General features: G+C 39.6%; 1 protein-coding gene across 7 annotated transcripts in view; it reads left to right on the top strand.

Moving 5' to 3' along the window:
- psd3l (pleckstrin and Sec7 domain containing 3, like) overlaps window positions 1–27,674 on the top strand; it is a 118,996-nt gene that overhangs the window by 47,016 nt on the left and 44,306 nt on the right. For all 7 annotated transcript variants that reach the window (XM_053645401.1, XM_053645400.1, XM_053645406.1 and 4 more), the window contains 4 exons: window positions 3,589–3,669; window positions 5,895–6,007; window positions 7,108–7,166; window positions 15,427–15,516. In XM_053645401.1, the coding sequence (XP_053501376.1) occupies window positions 3,589–3,669; window positions 5,895–6,007; window positions 7,108–7,166; window positions 15,427–15,516 (343 nt within the window). The remainder of the gene's footprint in view (window positions 1–3,588; window positions 3,670–5,894; window positions 6,008–7,107; window positions 7,167–15,426; window positions 15,517–27,674) is intronic.

Raw genomic sequence — 27,674 nt, 5'->3', positions numbered from 1 at the left:
CTGATTAATGATTCAGTGTTTTTACCCGTTTTCTAATATTGTTCCCAAAGCCATATTTCAGTAGGTTTCATCAAAAGATTTTCTCTGCATGCTGATTTCCTGCCTCTGGCAGCCTGCAGTAAGAAAACCTCGTTTCTAAGACTAAAAAAGCAAGACAAATTTGCTTACCCCATGACGAATGTCCAAGGACAAAACTTGAAATAAAGACGGCGTGATCTCTGACATCACGGCGGCAGAATCCAAGCAAGCGCTTTGTCGAGCTTAGAAACCGTGCTTAGGCACCAGCTGCTTATCTCAGATCTTCAGCACTCGGCTCAGGAGGAAACGATACGGTGTTCAGTTCTGAATTAATACAGCTGTACAGTGTAAACAAGAAACTGACACGGAGTACACTTCTGTATCAGTTCTCCATCTTCTCCAGCCTTGCTCAAGGGCATTTTACTCCCATATCTGTCCTGTTTAAGTCAGTTAATGTGTCCTTTTTATGTGTTTTGCATGCTCCAGTAGCTTTTTCTTTTATTAGAGATGTCCCTGAATATAAAGACCATCAAAACAAACAAACAAAAAAACTGGTTAATGGAATATCAGAATCGGATATCAGACAAATATTGGAATTGGATATTTTTGGAACCAGAAATTTTTACATAGAAAGTGACCTTGAGTCACTTTAAAAAATGTAATGGATGGATTTTATTATGTTTATATGTACAGTGTAAGTAATGTTTATGTGAACAAGTTTAACTGAAGTGCTTCAATTAAAAAAGTAATAAAATTGTTTAATAGTTTTAAAGAAAACAATCATACGCTATGGGTATACCAAGGTTTCAGTATTGGGAAAGGAAAATGTGGGATCTTTAATTGGTATTGCACACAGTTTGTGTGTCTTAAGCACTATTCGGACGGGACTAGTTTTCTAAACGTAGTCTGAGTCACAATTCTCATCACCCGACGTCCGTGATTCCACGTACCGATTCGGACGGGACTAACGTCACCGTGTTTATTACAGAGGTGTCTGTTTTGTACATCTGGGCGTTGGAGAAGATCATGTGCTCTGTATGCGTGCATTATGTACTTTGTAAATTTAAAAAGTCGAATTTTTTAATCTACTGATCTAATTTTAATTGATTAAAATGAGCTATTTAAAGAACTTACTAAAATAAACCTCATGATTTTTTTTATTTATTTAATTTTTTTATATAGAACTGGCTGCTTATAATAAACCCGCTGAAATAAAGACGTGATTACTTCCAGTGGGGGAACTAAGTACTGACCTTCACTGTTGGTGTAGTGTTTTTAGAGTGATGTGCAGTGCCATTTCTTCTCCAAGCATGGTGTGTAGTATGACAGTCAAAAAGTAAAATTTTGCTCTCGTCTGACCAGACTACGCTCTCCCAGTATTTCATAGGCTTGTCCAAATGAGTTGTAGCAAACTTTAAAAGAGCTTCGTCATGCCTTTTCTTTAGTAATGGAGTATTGCGGGGTGAGCGTGAGCAGTGTTGTGCATTGCCTATTGTTTTCTCTGTGACGATGGCACCTGCTGCCTCCAAGTGTTTCTGGAGCTCTTTCCGAGTGGCCCTTGGCTCTTGGGCTACTCTTCTGACCATTCTTCTGACTCCCTGGTCAGAAATCTTGCGAGGAGCTCCTGTGCGTGGCCGGTTGATGACGGAGTGATGTTGCTTCCACTTGCCCGAATGGTGCTTACTGGAAGATTCAGAAGTTCTGAAATACGTTTGTATCCAATTCCATCAACACGTTTCACAACAATAAGGTTGTGAAGGTCTTGGGAGAGCTCTTTGCTTTTAAACATCATGAGATGTTTCTTGTGTGACACCTTGGTAACCAAATATTCTCAGCAGTCGCACACATTCGCATTCGGACGGGATTAGATTTCGCAGAGGATCACGGCGTGAGCCGAAAAACAGTGGGTAATGTGTGAGGGGGAAAACACACATGCACACAATTTAGAGATGCCGATCAGCCTACAACACATGTCTTTGGACTGAAGGAGGAAACCCCTGAAGCATGGGGAGAACACGCATACACCGGACAGAGGTGGGATTCGAACCCCCTGACCCCGGAGGTGCGAAGCAAACAGCAATTTGCCAATGAATAGTTTTAACTTTTAATAAATAGCTCATTGAACTTAAAAAAGAACTCTGTTTACAGTAGCACTTTAATATTGTGGAATGTCCACAAGGCACGTTAGTTCCTGTTACCACTTTATACAAATGAGCTCCTCCAGGATCACACGGTATAGCAGCTATAAACAGTCGTTCCTCAGAGGCCTCCCTTGTTTCTCTCCCTGTTGAAGTTCAATAAGAAATGCAGTTTGTCAGGTTAAATAAACTGTAAAGCATTAGCACTTCTCTTGACTTTGCTGTGGTGGAAAACTTGAAGATGCGGCCGTACCCTTGACCGCCTGTGACGATAACACATTAGAAGGTGCGTGTTGATCTAAAACTGATATTTTCTCTGTAGCCGGCATTATTGACCAGTCTAGAAAATGAATCAACACCTGACCTATCAGATTTGAGAATCGAAATCCAGCACTGCAGTATAAATGATGGTAGTTTGTTCACTACGTTACATTTCATACAGATCCTCATGGGGAATTAGCTGCGGGCTCGGCCTCTCAAACCTGTTTATCTCGAAGGTCTTTGAGCTCTGTCCACGAAGGATCGTTCTACACCGCATCCTCGTACTGACTTCTCCTTCAAGCGTTTGTCTTGTTTATGAAAGAAGGCCCAGAGGCTCTGTGCTCTCTGTTGCCAAGGATACGCATTTTGTTTAATATGTGAGTTTTTCAGTAGTCATGTGTGAGTAAGTTTTTATTATTATTATTGTTATTATTATTTCCAAACCCTTACCTATCTCAGGATTGGCTTCACCTCCTTATGATTTACAGGAATAAAATTAACGATCTGAGCTTTGATTACAAATGTAAACAAAATGCACACAAGAACATGATGAACCCACACTTGGTCTAAAATGCGTGTTTTTTTTCCATCTGCCTGTTGGTGTGAGTCAGTTTCTCTCTCTCTCTCTCACACACACACACACACACACACACACACACACACACACACACACACACACACACACACACACGGCGCCTCTGTAGAGGTCTGGAGGACAAAGCCACCCTCCTGTATAGCCATCAGTCCCTTCCCTCCATTCTTAATGTCATGGGTTTGATTTGGTGCAGTGGAAGCCTGTGTAGGCGTTTATATAAATCTCTTGCTCTCTCTCTCTTTCTCTCTCTCTCTCTCTCTCGTTTTCACTTGTTCTCACTCTCGCCTGTTGTCTTGTCTTGTGTGAGCTCTCTTTCCTCCCTCCCATCCTTCTCCTTTTCTCTCCTGATATCCTGATTTCTCTCTTATTGTCTTTAATAAGCAGTACACGAAAGTCGTGACCCAATCCACTGTTCATCCAGCCAGCACTGCCCTTCAAATCAACCGTGAATTGTTTTCTTATAAATGTCATTTTGGAGTGGTGGAAATACTAAAAAAAACCACTGCTGAGTGAGTACGGTGTGTGTTTACACCCGATCCTGATATAAGTCTTGTTTGTTTGTTTGTCTGCCTACAGCAATGACTTCAGCAAGATGGTTGCCGAAGAGTACCTCACCTTCTTTGAATTCACAGGGATGACGTTGGACCAGTCGCTCAGGTAGACACCAGTACACAGCACGCTTCTGTGGAAAAAACAAACAAAGCCCCAAAACAAACACCTATAGAAAAAAAAAAAATATATATATATATATATATATATATATATGTGTAGCAAAGCATATATAGAATAACAAAGCATATATATATATATATATAACAAAGAAATCATACTGAGATCATGTGTTTTTTTGTTTTTGGCTTCTGTGTGGGTTTATTTATTTCAACTAGAGCATGATGTAGCAACAAGGTAAACAAAAGATGAGAGATAAAAGAAGTATGGAATAAAACACTTCAGGGCATGCTGTTATACTAAAATAATTAACGACGTATGTGGTGTGAAGTTACTGTTAACATCCAAAGTGGATTCTTTTCCTATAACAGAGCATCAATTGTTTTTAAAAAAAAAAAAAATACCATAGCAATTTGCCGATTGATTATTTATTTATTTATTTATTTATTTATGTATTTATTAGTGAACAACATGCATTTTAACGTTTATAGTTCGATGTAATGTTGTGGAACCTCTGCAAAACAAGTTAGTCCCTGTTATTACTTGCATTATAGCAGCTATAGGCAATCATAAACACCAAGTACTGGAGGCATTATGTTTTTCCATCTGAGACCATCTGTTAGCACGATATCTCAGGAACGAGCGCTTGAATGTTTGTAGGATTTATATGGAATTATCTTTGTAGCCAGCAGATGAACTGATGGGATTTTGGAATTAATCCAGATAGGGTCAAGGTCACAGCAAGGTATTTCTGGCATACAAATTAGTAACAAGAAAGACTAGACTTGGAGACGGAGGCGTCCCTGTTCTACTTTCCTCTATGTTGAAGTTAATAAGACGAAAAAATTTCAGCTCGTCATGTGAGCAAGAAACTGATGACCGAAAAGTCTTGAAGACTATTCTATGGACGAAAACTTACTGACCATTACGAAGCACCGAAACTGGAGACTCCTTCCACAAATGTTTTGTATTTATATATAAAGTAATAAATATATATAATGTATAATAATACAGTTTAGTATTATTTAGTATTATAAGTTTGCATACACGTTGCAGAATCTGCTAAATCTTAATACTGTTAACAAAATAAGATGAACATAAAAATTCTGTGTTTTTTATTTAGTTACTGTCCTGAATAATCTATTTCACATAACAGATGTTTACATATAGTCCACAAGACAAGATAATAGATGACTTTATAAAAATAACCCCATTCAAAAGTTTACATCCCCTCTATTCTTAATACTGTGTGTCGTTACCTGGATGCTCCACGGCTGTGTTTATGTTTTGTGATAGTTCTTCATGAGTCCCTTGTTTGTCCTGAGCAGTTAAACTGCCCACTGTTCTTCAGAAAAATCCTCCAGGTCCTGCACATTCTCTGCTTTTCCAGCATCTTCTGCATATTTGGCCCCTTTCCAACAGCAGCTATATGATGTTGCAGGGGGATGTAAACTTTTGAACAGGGTAATTTTTATAAATTCAGCTACTATATTGTTTTGTGAACTAACTGTAAACATCTGATATGTGAAATAGATTAATCAGGACAGTAATAATAATATAATAATAATTATACTAAATAATTATATTAAATAATACGTGTGTGTATGTGTGTGTGTGTGTATATGTATGTGTGTGTATGTATGTGTATATATATATATATATATATATATATATATATATATATATATATATATATATATATATATATATATTTTTGTGTGTGTGTATATTTGTGTGTACACACACACACATGTATAAGAAGCGCATTAACATATACTCACCAGTCACTTTAATAGGAACATCTGAACATTCATGCAGTTATCCAATCAAACATCAGAATGGGGAAAAAATGTGCTGTCTGGGACTTTAACCGTGGCATGGTTTTTGGTACCAGAAGGACTGGTTTAAATATTTCAGATACTGCTGATCTCCTGGGGTTTTCACACACAAGAGTGTCTGCAGTGTTTTACAGTGTTTACACAGAATGAGACGTACACATACACTTCTGTCAGAGCCGCTGTTCAAGAAAATTAATCAACACCTCCTGGCCAATCAGAATTCAGCAATGCTATTAGTAGTCCATAAATAATGTACTGATCATAAAATGAGAGTTAATGCTTTGTATCAGGATTGCAAGTTGTGTTCTTACAAATTGTGATAATTCTCTTGTTGTTGTGTGTGGTTTTTTTTTTTTTCTTTTCTTCCCTGTTTAGATCCTTTCTCAAAGCTTTTGCACTAATGGGTGAAACCCAGGAACGAGAGCGGGTTTTAATCCACTTTTCTAATAGGTACTATCAATGTAACCCCACCATCCTCGCCTCACAAGGTACTACACTATTTGTAATCCTGTTAAACTTTGGTCTGAAATGATTTTTTTGTAAATACAGTTTTGTCTAATGGGATACTCAAATCCCCAAACAGTTAATCCATTAATTGTCCATTTAAAAAGGACGTCGTCGTCGTTTTTTTTTTTTTGTTTTTTTCCCCCCCTTTTTATTCTTCTTTTTTTAAGCTTGGTCTAAATTGTGCCGTCATTAGTGATAACACTAATGATTAGTGACTACAGGATACATCTGTGCCTGCGAAGCCAGTTTTAGGATTAACAGCTGCTTTATTTACATTGTATTTAAATTGTTTAGTGAGGACCAATTGAGGATTCTGAAATTTGATCTTCACTCGTGAATCCCGCATGGATTTAGTGAGTGTTTTTCAATTTCTCAGCCTTTACACATAACGGCTTCCTTCCCTACCTCCCAGCCTATAGATTAGCCACAGATCAACTCAACTGTCCCTTGGGGTATTAGCCATTAACTGGGCATTATCAGGCTCAATCAGCTCAGGCTGATAAATGACAGCTGAAAGACGAGCACAGGTTCAGGAGAAGGTCACACAGAGATAACCTTTCCAACAGTTTGCCCTTTAAACAAGTTTAAAAAAAAAAAAGAAGAAAAAACAAACACGTTTTGGAATGAAGTATTTTTTTATTTATTTTCCACCCTCTGTAGAACATTTAATGAAATCAGCCTTTAATGTCAGTGTCTTTGCCTTGTGTATCGTTTGTCTGTTTGATGCTTGAGTGTCATGTCTCCCCCGTAGCAACCGTCTTGGTAACAACAAGCCTGTGTGACCAGTAGATGGTATAAGCTAAAACGGTCTCCTTGTTGCTAAGACTGTTGCCATGGAACTGGCGTTACACTTTGGCCCAGTGGAGAGATGGATGAGATCTGCATGTTTAGAGCTCTTCATGTCACAATTTAAAATGCAGCATTTAAAAAAAAAAAATGGAGAAAATTACATTTTGAAGTACGTGCCCCAAGCTGTGAGTGTGGTAATTGGCCAGACCGTTCCCCTGAAACCCAATATAGCCATAGTGGAATAATTACTCCTGAATAAATGTGTTTTTGGTTTGTTTTTTTTTTTCTTCAGATGAAGTGCATTGCCTTACATGTGCTTTAATGCTGCTGAACAGTGACCTTCATGGACAGGTATGTTCCTCACCACTGCATACTAATATTCACTTCTAAGTATCTTTACAGTAATGACGCATCAATACCGATACTAGATCTTGGAATCGGTGCTCATTTACACATACTCGCACTCAAAAAATACTCCTATACCAACAGCCAATACCACCGATGTCGTCCTAATGAACAGAAGACACAGAATAACAGCGACACAATCAAATGGCAATCAAAGCAAAGCAGACTGCAAACCCTGCACTGTGAAAATATCAGGAGGTTCTACTACAGCATCTCCCTACAATACAAGTAGCCATATAAAACATCATAAAGATAAAACTTACCAAGAGGAGTTCATTGCTAGCAACAAATGCTGCAGCAAAAGCTAGCTAGCTAGCTAAAGAAATGTTTTACAGACAACACTAGGTGAATAGAAATAACAGCACTTAGCCAGTATGTTCTTGACGATCAGCTTCTATTGGTCGAAACAACAAACGCAACAGTGATACCGATGCAGTGAAAAGAAAAACTTCTTGCAGCTGAACAGAAGTGGGACGGAAAAAAACCCGCTCAATAATGAACATAGAACGTTTTATGTAGCTCTGTTTGTGACACCCTGATTGATTATATACCAAGTCCTCGTTTTGGTATCAGTGGTGTCATTGGTGTTGATGAGTACCAAAAACATATACTTGGTCTGAAATAATGGTATCGATGCATCCCTATTTTTTGTAACATGCTTCCCAATTTTACATGGGGCCCTCTGAATCTACTTGGTTACTGTAGGATTTTTGACACTTATTAAAAAAAAAAAAAAGAGCAGTGCCTAGACAGCTTTAATCAAAACTTTTAAGTGAAAGCTTTAACGTTCGGCCTCACTTTATTCGTTAAGGAGACGCTTTGGATGAAAAGTCTCTGCCTAATGAATAAATATAATTATAAAGTCGTCTATAATTCCTTTGTGTGAATGAAGGTGGACCTTAGAATGACAAGTCCATTTCCATATTAAGTGTGTTGAGGTGGTCTGTTGCTCTGTCGTGAATGGCCTGCATGCTTAGTGATCTGATTTAATATATAAATCCAGGGCTTCTGCTGTTGAGACAGATGATACAGACAGGTGACGAATTTAAAAAGAACATAAAGTGTCTTAGAAAGATGGTAGGTTTCCACAAGTTAACACATTACTATAAACAGATTTTTGTGTCAAGACGACGACAACAAAATATTCTTTACACGGTTTGGACAGGTTTTTAACAGTGATTTGTTATGTTTTATTGGTCTTTTCATATTCAAGGAGATACTAGCCCAGGAGCGTTGCCAAGATGGCCACCGAGTGGACAGACATTACACTAAAGACTTGTATTTTTTTTTTTTTTAAAGGGTATTATTTATTCATACTACCCTTCAGCATTTTCACATTCAGACTGCCAGTTGTGGTGGAGATCTTTTCCTCGGTTCATGTCCCATTCAAATGTTTACTGCATATTGTGTCACCCAAATGAATACATTTTTATAGAAATGCATTGTTTTAAATAGACCAAAAAAAGAGAATATTTTGTAAGCTATTACGGTTTCGTTTATTATAAGAAATAATGGTTTTCGAATCGATCTTTTGGTTACTTTATTATTTGTGTAACACCAGCTTCGAGACGTTTCTCAGAATAGCTCCTCTTTTTGTCTCCATAGAGCTTGCTCATGTGTCTTTATACTCACGGGGTGGCGAATCTCGGTTTTGACGTTTTCTGGCTCCGTCTCAATAGAACACATATGCGCCACGGAGACGCCAATATTTCACGCCCACATCTTGTTAGTTTGCTAGACAGTCACTTTTGAAAGATTCATGGTAGCGGCCTTCACGCAGGTGCTGAATGTGCTGTGTAAAGTTGTGTGAAATTGGCAAAGCCGTAACTCCTTTGTCAAGAAAATTTCCCCTCTTCACACACAGACAAAATTGGGCCGGTTTGTGTAAAATAGCGTTAAAAAAAAAACAAAAAAACCCATGGGTTTAGAAAGAAGTGTTCTACTGGAGGCAACTGCTGCTGCTGTCACTCAATGAGGTTGAAACCATTGTTGATAAATAAAGCATGATGTTGTTTAATTACTTTTGCCTTTTGCCTTTGGACTGGGAATTTGATTCTCTGTAGTGCATAGAGGACTTTGTATACTATGTCCTTTCTGTTAGGACAGTATGTAGCTGTGGCATTAATAAAAGCCACATCAGCCTGTAGTTAGAACTTAGTCTACTTGAATATAACTACACAGGCAGTATCTTTCATTTTGACAGATATTTATTAAGTAAGGAATAAAACACATATAGTGTAAAATAATCAATGATTCAGTGGTGTTGAGGTTGATTTTCCAATAATAGCACTCCCCGTTGTTTCATTCCACTTATACCACAGCAGTTAGCCAATTTATTTAAGATTTTTATTTTATTTATTTTTGGAGCTACAATATAAGGCCAAAGGTTTGTGGAACCTGACCATCACACCCATATGTGGTTCTTCCCCAAACTGTTGCCACAAAGTTGGTCCAGCTTGACCGTGTCTCTGGCAAACCATGTCTTCATGGACCTTACCTTGTGGAAGAACTCAAGTGGCCGGCACAGAGCCCTGACCTCAACCCCGCTGAAGACCTTTTGGGATGAACTGGAACGCTGACGTGGTCTCCTCCAAGTCTCCTCGTCCGACATCAGTACCCGACCTCACTAATGCGAAATGGGCACGATTCCGATCTGCCGTGCTCCAAAATCTAGTTGAAAGCCTTCCCAGAAGAGTGGGGGTTATTATAAGAGCAAAGCGGGGACTAAATCTGGGAAGACCTGTTCAAAGAGCAGATACGAGTGTTATGGTCAGGTGTCCACAAACCTTTGGCCATACAGTGTATTTATAGTCCTGTTTAATGCTGTGGCCTGAAGACTGTCCTGTCTTGTAAAACTTGCAGCTTTACATCTGATTGTCGTCAAGCCCTGACACTGGAGACTCCTTGCAAAATCTTAACTAAAAGACTACAGAAAGCTTCACCTTGTTGTTGTTGTTGTTGTTGTTGTTTTTCCCCATTTGTTTATTATATCCGTGGAGCATCAGCCATACAAGTCCCTGTTAATGAGCTATCAGCTATAGAAATGACCTGGGTTTTTGCCTTGCAACGACACTACTGTCAGAGCTGCTGTTATAGAAAATGAATCAATAGAATTGAGAATTAATCAGTGATGGGGTTTAAAAATGAATAATTAAAAGACCAGAAATAAATGGCATGCTTTGTCCCCCCCCCCCCCAGTGTTGGTACTGAAGTCATTTGACATTTTTAGCGTCATTTTTATGAGCACAGCATCAGAGGCACGTGGAGAGCCCAGAGATTTACAAGTGGTTAAGAATCGAAGCGTTTATACCAGCAAAGAGATTTTATAAGTCGGAGATCAATGCCCAGCTACTGTCGGAACGCAGCGCCCAAACCATATTACGCGAAAGCTGTGGACGATGCGCATTCATTCACTGAGCTGAATTTTTAGTGCCTCCTTTTATTCCTTTGGGTTACAGCAGAACCTGAAGTTCTGGAGGAATCTCTCTTCCTTGTATGCATCAGAAACAGGCCCCGTGTCACTCTGATCTCGTGTGCCAGTCTGAACATTTGTCAGTGCTGTCCACCTACAAACTCGGCTGGTGCTGGCAGAAACTGCAAAGTCACTGGAACAAACACCTTCTGCTCATTATTTTAGCATTCACAGCGACCCTCTCTCTCTAGCCTTTGTCTCTGATGTTATGAGAAAACCGCACGTAAAAGCACTCAAACTGGGATTCTATATTTGGACTCTACATTGGGTTTTATTAATAGTAATAATAACTGTTCAGGATGGCAGAGGATTTTAACTTGTGCGTGTGTACTTGTTGGAGAGGACGAAGCGTAAATTGAGCTTTTACTGTCCTTTTCGTTGTCCAGGATTCATTAGTCTAAATACTCTCATCAATTTGAGGCTTTAATTATCTTGTTAAAGCTCCGTGTGGCTGTAAGAATAATGAATACTGTACAAATCTCACACTGTGTAGTGTATCTATAATGCATTTGCAATCAGGGTCTTCCCTGCTGTTACCAGATTGGAAGCTGAAGGCTAATCTGTGCTGTATTGTTTTAAAGGGTTTTTTTTTTGACATGCAAGGCTTACAAATGCTTAAGTTCTAAATTTATATTTTCAAAGTTTGAATATTTCAATTATAGGTCGACTATGTGTTTATATTTATATATATATATATATATATATATATATATATATATATATATATATATATATATATATATATATATATATAAACTTAGTCGACCTATAATTGAAATATTCAAACTGTGAAAATAGTTAATTAATACTGTAAAAAAAAAATTTTTTGCTCATATCTCTCATACTATGTATATTACTTTATTAATTCCTCTTGTTCCTTCAAGAGGACAACTGGGGCTTTAAAATGACATCACATGTGAGGGGGTGTGGCCTTGCCAATGAACTTTTCCTGTCTTTTCAGTCTGGCTGCCATTGGAATAAGCACATTTTATGGAAAAATGAAAGTAAAGCATGATCTTCATAATTAGAAGTTCATGTTTCGGTTATATTTTGATTGCTTGTAGTAAGTAAACATCTCAGCAATATTTAAGTGAAGGTCTCAGGAGGTTAAACTAAGTATGTGTGTTTTCTCAGCCACGTAAATACACTTAGGAATCCTTGGCATAAACAATTATTATTTAAACATCCTTTACATATTTCTAGGTTATTTGTACAATTAAGAAAAATAAAATGACTATTGCGGCTTTAAAGGACATGGATACAGTTAGGGTTAAACACGATATTCACTCAATAGCTGTTCAGAATTGTTTAGTGTCTTCCAGTTATTAATGTAGCTGCTGCCTTTTTTTTGTAATCTTCCCCATTTTTTGCCAAAGCCATATGATGATTATAGAGCATTCAAGTTTTGTTTTTGTTTTTTTCTACAACCCCAATTCCAAAAAAGTTGGGACAGTATGGAAACTGCAAATAAAAACAAAGAGGGTTGAATGTAAATGAACTTTTGACTTGTATTTAAACAAAAATCATATAAAGACAAGGTATTTGATGTTTTAGCTAATCAACTGCATAGTTTTTTTTTGAAGGTAAACATTCTTTTTGAAATTAATGCCTGCAACAAGTTCCAAAAAAGTTGAACGGGACAATTTAGGACTAATAGGAATGTGACAAGTTGAAATAAGAAGGTGATGTGAAACAGGTGAAGCGATCGTCTAATCATATTATGAGGAGTCTTCAAAAAAGGTCTACTCCTTCAAGAGTAAGGATGGGTTGAGGTTCACCAGTCTGCCAACAGATGCGTCATCGAATAATCCAACACTTTGAAAACAACATTCTCCAAAGACAAATCGGTAGGATTTTAGGAATTTCACCTTCTACAGTGCACAATATAATTAAAAGAATCAAGGAATCCGGTCAGATCTCGGTGCTTAGAGGGCAAGGCAGAAAACCACTTCTGAACACGCGTGATCTCCGATCCCTCAGATGCCACGGTCTTAAAAACCGTCATGAGTCTGTAATGGATTTCCTGACATGGGCTCGGGAATACTTTGGTAAATCTTTGTCAGTCGACACCATTCACCGCTGCATCCACAGAACCAAGTTAAGGCTTTACTATGCAAAGCAGAAGTCATACATCAACACTGTCCAGAAGCTCTGCCGACTTCTCTGGGCTCGGTCTCATCTGAGATGGACAGTAGCACAGTGGAATCGTGTTTTGTGGTCCAATGAGAACATTTCAAAGAGTTTTTGGACAAGACTGTCGTCGTGTTCTCGGGGCCAAAGAGGAAAAGAACCATACAAGCTGTTATCAGCATCAGGTCCAAAAGCCAGCATCTGTCATGGAATGCCGGTGTGTCAGTGCCCATGGCATGGGTAACTTGCACATCTGTGAGGGCATCATTAATGCAGAAAGATATGTACACATTTTGGAGCAACATATGCAGCCGTCCAGAGCAGGACACCGCCAAACCACATTCTGACGGGATTACAAGCGCATGGTTGCTTAAGCAGAGAGTGCAGGTGCTAGCATGTCCTGCCTGCAGTCCTGACCTGTCTCCGATTGAGAATGTGTGGTGCATTATGAAGCGCGCAAATTAAGGCAACGAAGGCCCCGTACAGTTGCGCAGCTGAAGAAATGCATAATGGATGAATGGGGGGAAAATTCTGCTTGCTAAGCCAACAGGTGTCTTCACTCAGCGCCCAAACGCTTAATAAGTGTTATTAAAAGAAAAGATGACGTTACACAGTGGTAAACAATCGACTGTCCCAGCTTTTTTGGAGTGTGTTGCAGTCATCAGATTTGAAATGAGCGTATATTTTCAAAAATAAATTAAATTCACAAAGCAAAACATTAAATAATGTGTTTTCAATATAGTACAGAGTGAATCAGGGTTATTTCTATAAAAATCATTACCAAAATTTCAGAATCATGACAGTCCTACCAACGAGTGCAAGTGAGTAATTCTATAATCTTGCCAGGATCATATACATGCCAGCTTGTTGGAACATCAGTAAAGATTTTTAGCTTGGTTAACTGCACAGGCTATCCGTTACAACAAGGCACTAATCAATTACCATAGTGTTGGATTATGTGACAGTGCTGTATGATCACCAATGAAACCATGTGTGCCTACCAGCTCTGTTCATCATAAATGATGTGCCTGAACTGCAGGGTGGTTGCTTTCATCTGGGAACATTTTGTGTCTGCAGGCAATCCTTTTTATTCCAGAGAGGTCTCTTTCTTTTGAACATATCTTTCAAAAAATGCTACACACATTCCTTTGAAATAAAAAAAAATAATAATATTTGTCATTGCTGAGCTGAAGTTTTATGTTGAGGCATTGCACTTTTCAAATAGAAAACATAGGACAGTGTGGGGTTTTTTAAAATTATTTATTTATTTGTTTGTTTGGTTTTTTTTTTAAAAGAGAAAGCTGGATAGGAATCTTTAATATAAATGTGACCCCAGTACATTCTGAGCCAGATTCCCTGACAGTATTACATTTTCTGATAATGAAGCAAGTGCATAACAGACTTCAATACATCAAATCCATCCAGCATATCAATATCATTTCAATATAGATATTTTTCGGTCAACTACTATCAGTATATCAAGTGGACAGAATAGCTGGCGCATAGCAATTCTTCTGAAAATTGGACATTATTTCTGTATTTGGAAGAGATCTATTTATATAGAGATCTATTTATAATGTACAGAAATTTCATTATAATGCTATTTTAGAAAAATGTTGTTGGGTGAAAAGGTGCACTGGGGGTCTGTGAGAGCACAACTGGCATTTATTACATTTAAAACTCTTCCAAAATGAAATTCAAGCAGGTTTCCAGCACTTTTATTATTATTATTATTTTTATTTTTATTTTTTTTGTTAACTGAGACTTTCCTTTAGAATGACGCACAACCCCAATTCCAAAAAAGTTGGGACAGGTATGGAGTCATATTGAAAATTCAGTTTATGATTTAATAATCTTTTCTATGCAGGAAGGAGTTAAGGAATTGATCAGGAAAGTGTAAGCAAGGCCCTTAACCCTCAACTACTCAAAAAAAAAAAAAAAAAAAGAAAGAAATGTGAACGTCCTGAACCCATGGACATCACCAAATGCTGATTTTCCTCCCTTGAGTTGCTTTGCCAGGCTTTTACTGCAGCCGCCTTCAGTTGCTGCTTGTTTTGAGTCTTTCTACCTTCGGATTTATCTTCAGTAAATGAAAAGCATGCTCAATTGGGTTGAGGTCAGAGCTGAAAGTCTACACTTCAGTCACATCTTGATTGCTTCATTTCAAATCCATCAGGCAAAATTATGTCCATTATACTTATGAACCTGACTGCATGTTCAAAATAATAAAAGTGAATGAACCTAATCATCGCAAATAATTGATACGTGATTAAGTAATGATTGTGACGGGTGTAGTCGTTGGGTTTCTTTCCGCTGTTGCAAGTTGTTCTGGTTCGCTTGCATTGAAATATTGATGCTATGTTAATATACAGCTTCTATGAGCCCAAGAGCAATTGCTTGACATCCACTGCAGTGCTGCTATTTGCAAGTTAAAAATGAGACACGATATTGGCAGTCCCACTTTACGCACAGCAGTTCATTAATTAAGTTCCCTCAGCTATCAGTAGCTACGGATAGCGCGCAGGTTAAATAAGGCCGAGCTGGGTGATGTATTGCAGTCGCACTACATTTATCAGGGTAATAAACGTGTCCTCTAACTTGCAGAATATTGGGAAGAAGATGACGTGCCAGGAATTCATCAACAACCTGGACGGCCTGAATGCAGGACAAGATTTCCCGCGAGATCTACTCAAGGTAAGAGTAGCCTCCTTAACCACCTGAGCAAATCCATAAGCGTGTGGGTGCCACAGCATGTAAAACGACCCGGGTCTTGAGGGTATGTCTGAGTAAAGATGGACGTCGTTCTAATCTCCCAGCATCGCTGTTTGAATGAAAAGCTCGTGGACGTGGTAATTCAAAACGCTGTTTTGGTCCACCTGATCCCTGTGGCTTTATAGTAGAACTCTCCTTGGCTATTCATTCAGCATGCACCTGATATTTGTATACCTGATGTATCTCATGACTTATAACCTAAGCACAAAACCATCCTTGGCTTGGATTAATTAGAGCTGCTTCGAGGCTGTCATTGTAGACAAAAGCGAAGGTCTCGGGGCAGTGACTTGAAATGACTCGTCAGATTACTGATGAGGGATGGGATCGATTACAGCACGTATTTACACAGCTGTGCGTGTGTGTGAAAAAGCTTTATGAAAAAAGGAATAGTAAAAAGCAAAAAAAATTGCTAGCATTATGTCTGAGAACGTGGTGTGGGTGACTAAGCACTGTGTACTGTATTACTGTATAGTGGTTAATTACCTTCAGTTTAGATTATTGTTCCTTTGCCGCATAATTGAGATTACTTTTCTGAATACTTGACATTTCTTCCGGGTGCTTACAGGTGAGAAATGCACTTATCCTCCCTGCTAAGGAGGGAAAAACATGACTTATTCCTTTATTTCTTTTGTACCAGTGGACTTCTGTGAATGTGCAGCCTTCCTGCCAGAAAATCCTTTCACATGGTCACTCTGACACGTCCAGAGCTGGCACATTAGCAGCAGCGAAAGCTTAGTCGTGCACTGGCAGACCGGAACACAGCCGTACCGGGCGTAAGCTCTGCAGCCCAAGCAAAGCGGAAATGAATTTGCTCTGCCAAGAACCACTTCTCAGCAGAGTTAAATAATCCCCCCTGCATCCTCCTCCCCCCCCCTCACTTTTAATAAAACGAGCACACCTTATCCCTGCAGCAAATTCAGCTCCTGGACTACAGCAAGGCGATAACTTGGCCTTGATCAGGACATGGCCAAGTGGTAGAGATGATGACGCCATCCAACAAAGTGGAATGCCATCGCTGTGCTTGCCACGGTGCACCAACGCTGCCAGCTTGGCTTGACTCGTTGCTTTTATAAGCTTTTCATTACTTGCTCTCTGGAGGTCTCTCTGGACTCGTCTTATAGGCTTTCAGTTTTAATTAGATCAGAGTGCCGCTTTTAGTATTCTCTTAATTAAACAAGATGTCAGAACGTCTCCGTTTAGGTCAAAGATTCTGCCACTTCAGAATTGAACGGCGAGCGTAAATCTGTTCGAGTCGAGCATGATCGATTTTGGCGGTGTTGTATTTATTACTAGCCAACAGAATGATAATGACCGGATCAGTCTTTGCTGTGCTCCATGACGAAAGCTTGTTGAGTACGAACGTAGACTCGTTTCCGCTAGCTCAAGATTACGTTATTTGGACCTTGAGTAACCATGGAGCCGCAGAGAAATCAGCCAGTGTAGACTCATGATATTTTGATGGATGACTATTTGGTGTTTTTTTTTTTCTTCTTCTTTTCCTTTCAAGCTTCATGGTTGGTGATTTGCAGAGACTTCGGTAAATTGGTGTCTGATTTTAGTCAGAATTTAGTTTCAACGAAAAATGTGTTGAAATTTGGAAGCACCGTTCGAAGTAACACCAGAGTGCAGCCATTTTTAATCTATTGCATCAATTCTATTTCCCTTATTCTCAGTCAGATTTATTTTATCGATGACTCTCATCACAGTAAACTCTACGTAAAAAACAAACAAAAAAAAAACCCCAAAACACTATCCTGATTAAAATTTTTGTACGTCTGCTTTAAATGCCACTCCAGAGACCGGGCTTGATCTAGATTAATGAGGTTGATTTTGTCCATTTAGCTAGTGTTGTTTTAAGTAAGCACTTTTGATGTCCATATATATCGGTCTAGCCATTATAGAGCAGTGCATGATGCTGAAACCCTGTAATGCACTTACTATTTGTCCAGTCACTCCTGCTATGATAATATTTGCAAGCATGGCCATGGGATTTTCATTATGCTAGGACCAATTTATCTCGCCAGACCAGACTCTGATACATTCAGAGCAGTCATATGAGGCCAGAAATATCACTATGATGGGTTTTTAAAAATGTACCTATTTATTTATTTTTTGCAGTATCTATAGCATGTCTTGAGTTCAGGTAATACATCTATAGAGTTGCAATCGAAATTCTTCAACCCCCGTTTCAAATTTTCCCCACATTTTTGGGGAAACCACTCGAAGCATTCGTCGTGTTGAGCTATTTCAATGGCTCTTGTTTGATTTTATTCCTTGCAAACAGCTGAAAGTCTCTTCAATTTTTGACAGTAAACCTGATTTGCAATGGGGGTCGAATCATTTTTGATTGCAACTGTAACTGCATGTCTCTTAGCTGAGATTGTAGGTTTTAATTCGTGCCATGACAACTTTTGTGTTCATTTTTTGTAGTGTCTTTTCACTTCATGCGTCAGTGACAGACCCTCGGAGCAGCCGGTCTGCTGTAAAAATGGCATATTTATAACATGTACTGCTTTGCTGTACAAGTCACAGGACCTTCCTGTCATTCTGCTACATGTGACCTCACACTGTGTAATCACTGCCACTTTGAGGCCTACGTAGGGGATTGCCTGTTTTAGTTAGTTTGTCCGTGCATAGCATTTTTATTTAGCTATGGGGAAGTGTATCTCTGCTCCCTATAATAACGAAGAGGTTTTTTTTTCTCCTCCTCATAATACACCTTGGAATATGTATTCATTTGACACATACATATATTCATTGGGGTGGCGGGGTCCAAAGACATGCGCTGTAGGGTAATTGGCATTTCCAAATTGTCTGTAGTGTGTGATTGTGCCCTGTGATGGGTTAGCACCCCATCCAGGGTGTCTCCCGCCTTGTGCCCCGGGTCCCCTGGGATAGGCTCCAGGCTCCCTCACAACCCTGTGTAGGATAAGCGTTCTAGAAAATGGATGAATGGATCTATTCATTTGACTCTCTCATCATCAGAACTGCAGCTCACTGGATGTTTTTTTTTGTTTTCTGCACCATTCTTTGTAAACTCTAGAACCTGTTGTCTATACTTTAAACCAGCCATCTGTCACTGAGATCCTATTTTTTTTCCCCCTTTTATGATGTTTGTTGTGAACATTAACTGACCTGTATCCGCATATGTTTAAGCGTTGCTCTGCTGCCACATGATTGGCTGACTGGATATGTGCATGAATTGACACGTTTACGAGAAAACACCGTTTTCTCCGGGTTTAAGCGGAATCAACATAAAGATCACGATGCATCTTATTGACTTTGTAAGATGTGCCGCTTATTCTCTTCCCAAATTTGATGACCATGAGAGAGAATTGTGTCCCTGAAATGCTGGGTTTAAAGGCAAAAATAAAACCTTAATTCCACATGGACATTCTCGTGGTGGTGGTGGTGGTTGCTGGGTCTACGGTTGCTGTTATGGCCTTAGGACTGCAATTACCACATACAATTTTGTACTCAAGTCTCCTTTATTGATCAGTGGATTAGTTCAACAAAACAGACTTCATATAAAAACCATAATGAACGTTCTTTTACTTTCACACTATCCGTTGTTACCCAGATGAGGACGGGTTCCCTTCCGAGTCTGGTTCCTCTCAAGGTTTCTTCCTCAGATCATCTTAGGGAGTTTTTCCTCGCCACCGGCTCGCTCGCTCATTAGGCCTAAATTCACATTTAAAATGTCCAGTGTTAAAAGCGCTATACAAATAAAATTGAATTGAAAACTCACAGAAAATTCAGTAAGCCTGTAAAGACAGATATGCTCTCTAATGCTGCAGCTGAAATGGTTATATCTTCTGTTTTATCTTAAAAGTCGCTGGCCTGTTTCATTATGTTCTTCTTTTTCTTTTTGACCTTTGACGGCGAAGGGTTTTCGCTTTGACGCGCATCCTGCCTAAGTGTGTTATTGAAAATGGCAGCTTTTAAGTTGGACTCTTGGTCCATTTAAAACCTCTTTTTTTTCTCTGAATGTGCTTCACTTCCTCTTAACTCTGGATCCAAATTCAAGTGTGTGTGTGTGTTCACTCTTCAACGAATTAGCCTGGCCGTGCTCCATGTAAGTATTTAAGCATAGTCGGGGAAGTAGAGTCAGGCTTTTCTGATCCTCCCTGACCAGTTTGTAGCATGACGCAGCAGACTTGCGTGGTGTGAAACCGTGCCAAAACGTGAAGCAAGCGCAGGAGGACGGTAATGTGTTGTGACTGCATATCCTCAGTGAGAGTTAGAGCCTAAGCAGCTGTTAGCCTGCCACTCCTATGTCTTTAACGTCCCTCGGGTTTCTCCTCATGGAAACAAACAACCGAGCCAGTGCAGTTTCTCACCAGTAGTAGAGCTCGGCGATCCACAGACTTTTTGTGAACATTTGTGTTGTTTTTACTCTTACAAATGATTTAAAAAAATATCTGTGGGTCTTCGTTATACAGTCCCTCCAGGATTTCACCATTTTGCGTTCGCAGAAATGAACGCAAAATCGAGCCAACTCCGCAAATATTCAGAGGAGTTTGCAGGTTTTTCACAATTACCACAGGTTTGGGCCAAGACGCGTCATGTGACATTACCGCAACGCGTATTCAGTTAACGCCCTTTTCGATTCACGTACATTGAACATGAGTACAGCTAAAAGATCTTGTTTACCAACAAACGTCGCTGTGAAGCAGTTTCGTGCAGTTGCAATTTCGCCAAGTCAGTAGTTTTCAGGAAGAAAAAAATTCAACCTGCATCGCAAATTTTGATAAAAGCCGCTGAAAAATCAAACATTTTTGGCTGCAACAATCACAAAAAAATCCAGTGAAATCCACTATGGACTGGTTGTAGCTATAATTAGACAAACCATGACTACGTGTACATGGACAGCAGTAATCTAATTATTGACCTTATTCTGAAGAAGACAATATTGTGATTAAGGTGTTTACATGAGTTGCTTTTAAGATATTCCTTTCATGTTCCTGTTTTACATGTTATAGAACATAGATCGATTAACAGCACACGTCATTACGACCCCACACCACGCCGTCCGACGTTCCCTCCAGAATTTCACGTATCGACATACAGTTGGTCTTCGTTATGGGACCGTGCACAGTTTTGGGTGTTTCATTTTTAATTTTTACGAACGCTTCAAGTGCAGTTAATTATTTGTCATGCTATACATGCAAATAGACGACTGATTGAAGCCGTGGGCTGCGTCCCAAACCGCGTACTTACCTCCTATATAGTAGCTGAAATGCATGTATTTAACCTACTATATACTGTAGTAGGTAAGTACACGGTTTGGGACGCAGCCTTGCTCTCTTGTTTGCCCTAAAAACGGTTGAGCACTGCCGTGTGTACGTGTCCTGTCGCAAAATGCGGTGAAAACTCTCACACGACGTTAATAATGTGATTAAGGTGTGTACATGTCTGTAACGCACTTCGATAATGCGACTAAAACAGGAGTACTCCACATGTCTTAATTCGATTTGTGGTTACTTCGGGTATGACTTTAGTCAGATTAAGGTCATCAATAAATCGCTGTTTACATGCTAGTTTCTCAATCAGAGTACCAACTTAATATCGGATTATTGTTGTCCGTGTAAACGTACTGAGTGTTAGCCAGATAGGATGAATTTGCACCGTTGCTCTGTGAGCCATTCTTGCATCGACAAATTAATACGATACTTGGTGTGTCAGTATTTCAGTTTGTTTCTGGTTAACGTTGCCATTCTAGCCGAGTAGAATAAAACGCTGCGAAGTTAGCTAGCTCACCACGGAACATATGTGGATGAACTTCACATTGTACCAGCTAGAATTCTCCCAAATTCTACACGACACACTTTTAACTCCATATAGAAAGCAGCGAGTTTCAGTGGTCAGAAAAGTGGCTTTGCTTCTTTTCTAGTAATAAACTAAATCCTGAGGGCAACTTAAAACCACAACTAGAAATTTTGACCTTGTTGGCTTATGTCCTTGGTCAGATTGTGCATGACTCATCAGAGACAGGGAAAAAAAATAAAAAATTCTGCTTTGTCTGTAATCTTTCACTGAAATGCAGCGAATCTTCTCTCCTCTGATTTTTGACTGTCACTTTGGAGTAGTGCACAAGACCAAAAAAAACCCCAAAACATAATTTACCATTGTGCCACTTGTGATGCTTAGGAGAGGCGGCTGAGCACAAAACATTGGCCTCATCATTCGAGTCAACACGTCCTTTCCCTACTGCACGTATAGGAACAAATAAATATGGCCTGACTCCTGGGATCGTCCTCTGCCTCCATCTCGACCTCTATTGAGTGCTGTGGAAGGCAAACAATCCTCTGTATGACTCTTGTGTTTGTTCTAGAACGAACCACTTTTCCCAAAGACCCGCCCATCATTTCCCTTGAAATATGTAGCGTTTCAAATTTAGAAAAAATTAAATGCATTTGAATTTCACATTGTTTAGAAGTAGCTAAAAAAAAAAACAAACCCTACATGCTTTAAGGCGAACAAGAACTCTTTCTCCAAAAAAAAGTTACATACGTTGTTGCATTTTCTGGCTACTGTGGTGAACGCGATGCCTTTTAATGACTTTCTATACAGATATCACAGGCCATGCGAACAACAGCAAGCCATTAGTCTGCGACCTTCAAGCTGAACTTGTATTGCCTCTTGTACCTTGTAAAGAAAGCCTGTATTGAAATCTGACATCTTCGATTATGGTGGTGGGTTTTTTTTCTTCCTGTTAAAAACATTTTTACTGAATATGCTTTCTTTAGTCATATTCAATCACACAGTATGACTTTTAAGAAGCCAGTTCAAAAAGGCTCAATATGCACTCAATATCCTTTAGCTTTTTGTAATGTTCTGAGGTCTGTCCGAGTCCAGGTGTATGAAAATGCACAGTGTCCTACGTGAGGAATTGGATGATATTATAACAACTTTTGCTGTGCTTTGTTTAAGCTTTATTTGGTTTAATAAGTACAGATCAGGAGCTTCAGTTAATGTTCACGTCAAACGTCAGAGTGAGGGGGGGAAACGTGATCTCGGGGACTTTGACCTCGGTATGGATGTTGGTGCCGGATGGGCTGGTTTGGGTATTTCAGAAACTGCTGCTGATCTGGGATTTTCACACGCAACAGTCTATAGAGTTTACCCAGACTGGTGCGAAAAACAAACAACATCCAGTGAGTGGCAGATCTGTTGCTTGAAACACCTTGTTGATGAGAGAGGTCTGAGGGGAAATGGCCAGACTGGTCTGAGCTGACATGAGCTACCATAGACTTCCTTTGATACTGTCGCGTTTATGTTTCGTTATCCGGTCGAAAGCCTGCGCCGTTGGCAACTGACGCCTTCAGTTTTTCGGTGAATTCAGTGGGGTGATGTGTCTTGAGGTGATTCCTTAGATTTGTGGTGTTGGCGCTTTTCGCTGCTATTTCTCTCTTACATATTCGACACACCGCCGTGTCGATGTCTTTCGGCTGTCCCTTTTCAGCTGGTGTAAAACCAAAATGTGCCCAGTTCGGTGCCGTCGTTTTCTGCGCCGAAATGATCTCCATCTTTATCTAATCATTGCACTGATACGAATGCTGGACCAGCACTGCTAAGCTCTGGATTACTGATAAGAAGGTCGTGGGTTCAAGCCCCATCACTGCCAAGCTGCCACTGTTGGGCCCTTGAGCAAGGCCCTTAACCCTCTCTGCTCCAGGGGCTGTATCATGGCTGACCCTGCGCTCTGACCCCAACTTCCTGACATGCTGGGGTATGCGAAGAAAAGAATTTCACTGTGCTGTAATGTACATGTGATAAATAAAGACTCATTATCATTAATTGCTCAGCGTAGTCCGTGCAGAGCAAGGCAGGTGCAGAGCAGGTACTTCAGCGCCCCCTCCTTGTGTCTTCTAAAGGTGTGAAATGATTGCGGTGATATCAGACGGTTATTTAATAATCACGACAGGCCTAACAATGAGTATGTCATTCCTCTATAATCTTGCTGCATCTGGTATTATAGAAAATGATTAACTTGGTTATTATTAGTGCAAGAACAGCCCAGTGTCACAGCGTTGGTATGCAAACACAGACATGGATTTAACTCATCACTGGTCCTTGGGGATCTGTGTGTGACATGATACATGTGACCTGTGCTGTATATAATTTTTTCCCTTTCGCACCTGTCTGCAGTTTGTGGTGATAATCGAATGTCCGTGTTGGGATTAATACCGTACCTGTGCCAGAGCGTAAGTGCTGATTCGGCTGCAGAGCTCATTAAGCTTCTAACATCTCAGCAAGTTGCGTTGGTGGCTGAAGTGTAAACGTTTCCTTTTCGCTAATGCACGAGCATACCATAGTAGTTTTTAACGCCGCTGAAGAATGATCCCGTTAAGATTGATTACAGGAATTAGCGAGTGTAGACAAATCTTTGGATATGTAGAATAGCACAACTGAGTTTACAGTAACTTCTAAATCTTAATGATTCACCATAAAAATATCTCTCTCTCTCTCTCTCTCTCTATATATATATATATATATATATATATATATATATATAAGTGCAAAAGTTTGCATACCCTTGGGGTACTCTTTAACCATTTTCATTAATACATTCATGTTAAGGTAATAAAGATTCACTCAAATAGATCAGTTACGTTAGGAAAAGTTGTCCTTGCCCTCAACTCTGTCTGACCACTTTTACACTCTGTGAGCAGCTTTTTGGATTTTGTAATATATAGCCCACATTTTTCTCGCCATGCCTTCTGCAGGTCAGGTCTGGTGACCATGAAGATCATGCCAAATCCTATTCTCTTCTCTTCTTTTCTCTGTCTCCTATCATAAGGGGATCCAAACTGTTTGCTCAGCTGTCTTCTCATAATGCCATGTATGGGTCCATGTTTCTAGACAGTCATTTAAGACCCTACAGCAGTGAAAGCAGGTTTCTTGTGTTAAACATGATGGTGGTGGTCTGATTGATTGCACATTTGATTGATGTCTTTGTTTGTTTGGTTTAAAAAATAACAATAATAAATTAACCAATCACAATCATGCATTTTCCCCATTTCTGTTTGAAAGGTGAACTCGGATATAGAGTTAAGAAAGGTTTTCTTTTCTTTTTCTTTTTTTTTTTTTGGTGTATCTGCTTTTATAAGATAAAACATTTCCATTTTCCCTTATTATATAAGCATCTTATTTGAATTACTTTCACCGGAACTGTCGTTAAGGTATTTTATAGGGATGTTATTGATACGGCAAGATCGGTTAACAGTAGATTGTGCCTTAAATGACTAAATAACAAATTCGTGCCATCACTGCACCTACTGCTGTCTGGCATTCACCCTCAATGCATGAGCGCATCGCTTACTCATACAGTTTAATCATTCAGATCATGCGATTTATTTTATTTCGTATTTTCCTCCTCTGAAATTAATTCCCGTCTACGCCACTGGTGCTGCCATTTGTTCCTTTAATTCAGTTAAGTTCATCACGCAGCGGAATGATAAAGCACGTTCTGCTCAGAGCGAATTCAAATGCAGGGCGTTAAAACATTTGCATAATCTATCTTTCAAAGTCGATTCGGCTTTAATATACTCGGTTAACCTTTTGATCAAGCAGCTGGTGACTGGGAGCGTCTGTACCATGCGGAAGCATTATAGCCAGCGTATTAATAATAGCTTAAAGCAACAGCGTTCGCCGATCACTCGGTGTTCGCTCCGAAAGCCTAACCCTGGCCAATGGTCAAGCAGTTCTTTTGTATCTTGTTTCCACGAACAGCAAAGGGCAAAGGCTGACCTTTTAAGATATTTACGGTCATGACTGGCTGCCGTACCGCACTGTAATCAGACCCCCATCACTGTAATGAGGTTTTGCTATTTTGATCTGACCCATTTGGCAGCTGTTAAAAGGTGATGTCCAACAGAAGCCATGTTTGTTACTTTATCAGTCGAAATAAATGGGATTTAACAATAAAATGGAGCAATGAGCTTCCAACAGATTAGAGCAACCTGACTGGTACCAGATGTTGAACTTTCGCTTAATAAGAGACGTGTCAGTAATGAAGAGTAACACAAATCCCAGACTGTAACGGGGTAAACAGACTGAGGTTGGACTTGGCTGCTTTGCATTTCCTGGCATGTTTCATAAATAGTGTTCATAGATGAGGTTAGGGATGCAAGGGTAAACAAATCGGATGCCTGGGACAAGCAGATTTTCATGTCCACGGTGTTTTGTTTTTATGCATAGTTAATGCATAGCATTTTCAACGTCCGGAAAAAGAAAAACAACCCTTTTACTTCTTATTTGACTTTTCATTCAGTATGTAGCCATGTTTAAACTTGACCGGCGTGACACACTAACGCCGTGACCTATAGTGCGAGCTGCACACTCCAAATCCCACCGTCTGCTGCACTACACAACATCGACGCGAAGCATGAGCTGCTTTCGGTACTAGCTGTCCACAGACGACGAGCAATCTTCTTTTCTCGAAGACTCGAATCCGATCTTCTCTATCGGTGTCGTAGAAACACCAACACGTCCGCTAGAAAGTCTGACACAAAGCTGCTGTAATACGCCTCCTGCTAGCATAGCGGATAAATATATCAAGAGAGTTGAAAAACTCGAACTCGCCAGAATCAAGTAATACTTCGAATGTGGAAATATAAGGGACCCAATCGAATTTACGTCCAAGTGTCATTCATTACACAGTGGATAACTTCACCCGGATACTATAGACCCTTACGAACTTATGAACTCTTACGAAATCAAAAAATAACCCCCTCAACACTCTCATGGTTTCTTCCTCGTGTCGTGTAAGGGAGTTTTTCCTTGCTATCGTCACCTCTGGCTTGCTCATTACAGATAAATCTATATCTATATTTCTGCAAAGCTGCTTTGTGACTGTGTACATGGCTAAAAGCGCTAAGCGAATAAAATGTAATTAATAACAACCCCCCCCCCCCATTTTTTTTCCCTTTCTTTCTTTCTTTCTTTCTTTCTTACTTTATTTCTTCTCCTCCTTAACATTGTCTTGGCTAATACCCAGCCACCACCAGCCAGGGAGAGTGAAGGCTAGCAGGTGCTTTCTCCGAGAAAAGTGAAGCCAGCCAACTGCTACTGTTCCAGCTGCTACTTATCTGTATATATCTGTACGTTTCTGCACAGCTACTGGTTTCTATTCTCTGTATCTTTATCAGAAATGTACCATCTTTTATTATTGTAGTTTATCTTCTATTATTTCTCCATTATGCATCTGCTTTATTTTTTGTTTTGGGTATTTTTTTTTTAATGTATTTTTTTGCTTGCTTTTGGTGGCTTATTTATTGCCTTTGTACCGTTCAGACAATTTACTAAGCAGGTCTAAACAGGCATGAGGTACTTTTTATTGTCTAAATGAAGACGAAATGGGCTTCACTACCGTTTTGGTGCTTTTGCAGCATTGCATATCAAAGCACAGAACACTCTGTAGATTATTTAGTACTCTCATTCGGGTTTATTCAAGCTGGAGGTATTTAATGAATTTGTCATCGCGCACCCTTGAAACGCTGGTGCTCTTTTTAGCACGGCAGAGCACGGCAGTAATTATTCGGAGCATGGCAACCGAGGCAGCGAGTTTGAAAAGAGAGAACAAACATTAATTTGTACTCACTAACTGAAGAATCATGTTGCGTGCCAGGTCAGATTATTAAGATTTTAGTGGAAGAAATAAATAAACATTTAAAAAAAATAATAAAAACACTGACGCATCACTTTCTGGCCTTAAGGTGTTTTCGGTGTAGTGTGTCTTTGCTTGCTGAAATGTTGCTCTCCTGGGAGTTAAGAGGTCACTTTACAACCACAGACGGTGGCACAATCACAAGGACACACTTTATTAGTGTCGAACATAATTTTTTAGCCACAATTTTAAGATGTACTGCGTGCATTAGATCATCAAAAGCCATTACAATTTAGCCCTCGTCAAAGTCACTCAGGTCCGTACGTGTACCCATATTTCCTGCTTCCAACACGTCAACTTCAAGAACTGACTTTACAGGTGCTATTGTAATGAGATAATCAAAGTTATTCAATTCACCTGTCGGTGGTTTTAATTTTATGGCTGGTGTGTGTATGTGTGTGTGTGGTGC

This window comes from Ictalurus furcatus, chromosome 16 (genome assembly GCF_023375685.1).
Source record: "Ictalurus furcatus strain D&B chromosome 16, Billie_1.0, whole genome shotgun sequence".
Taxonomy (NCBI): domain Eukaryota; kingdom Metazoa; phylum Chordata; class Actinopteri; order Siluriformes; family Ictaluridae; genus Ictalurus; species Ictalurus furcatus.
The sequence above is the reverse complement of the archived record's forward strand: the minus strand, read 5'-3'. Positions and strand labels throughout refer to the sequence as shown.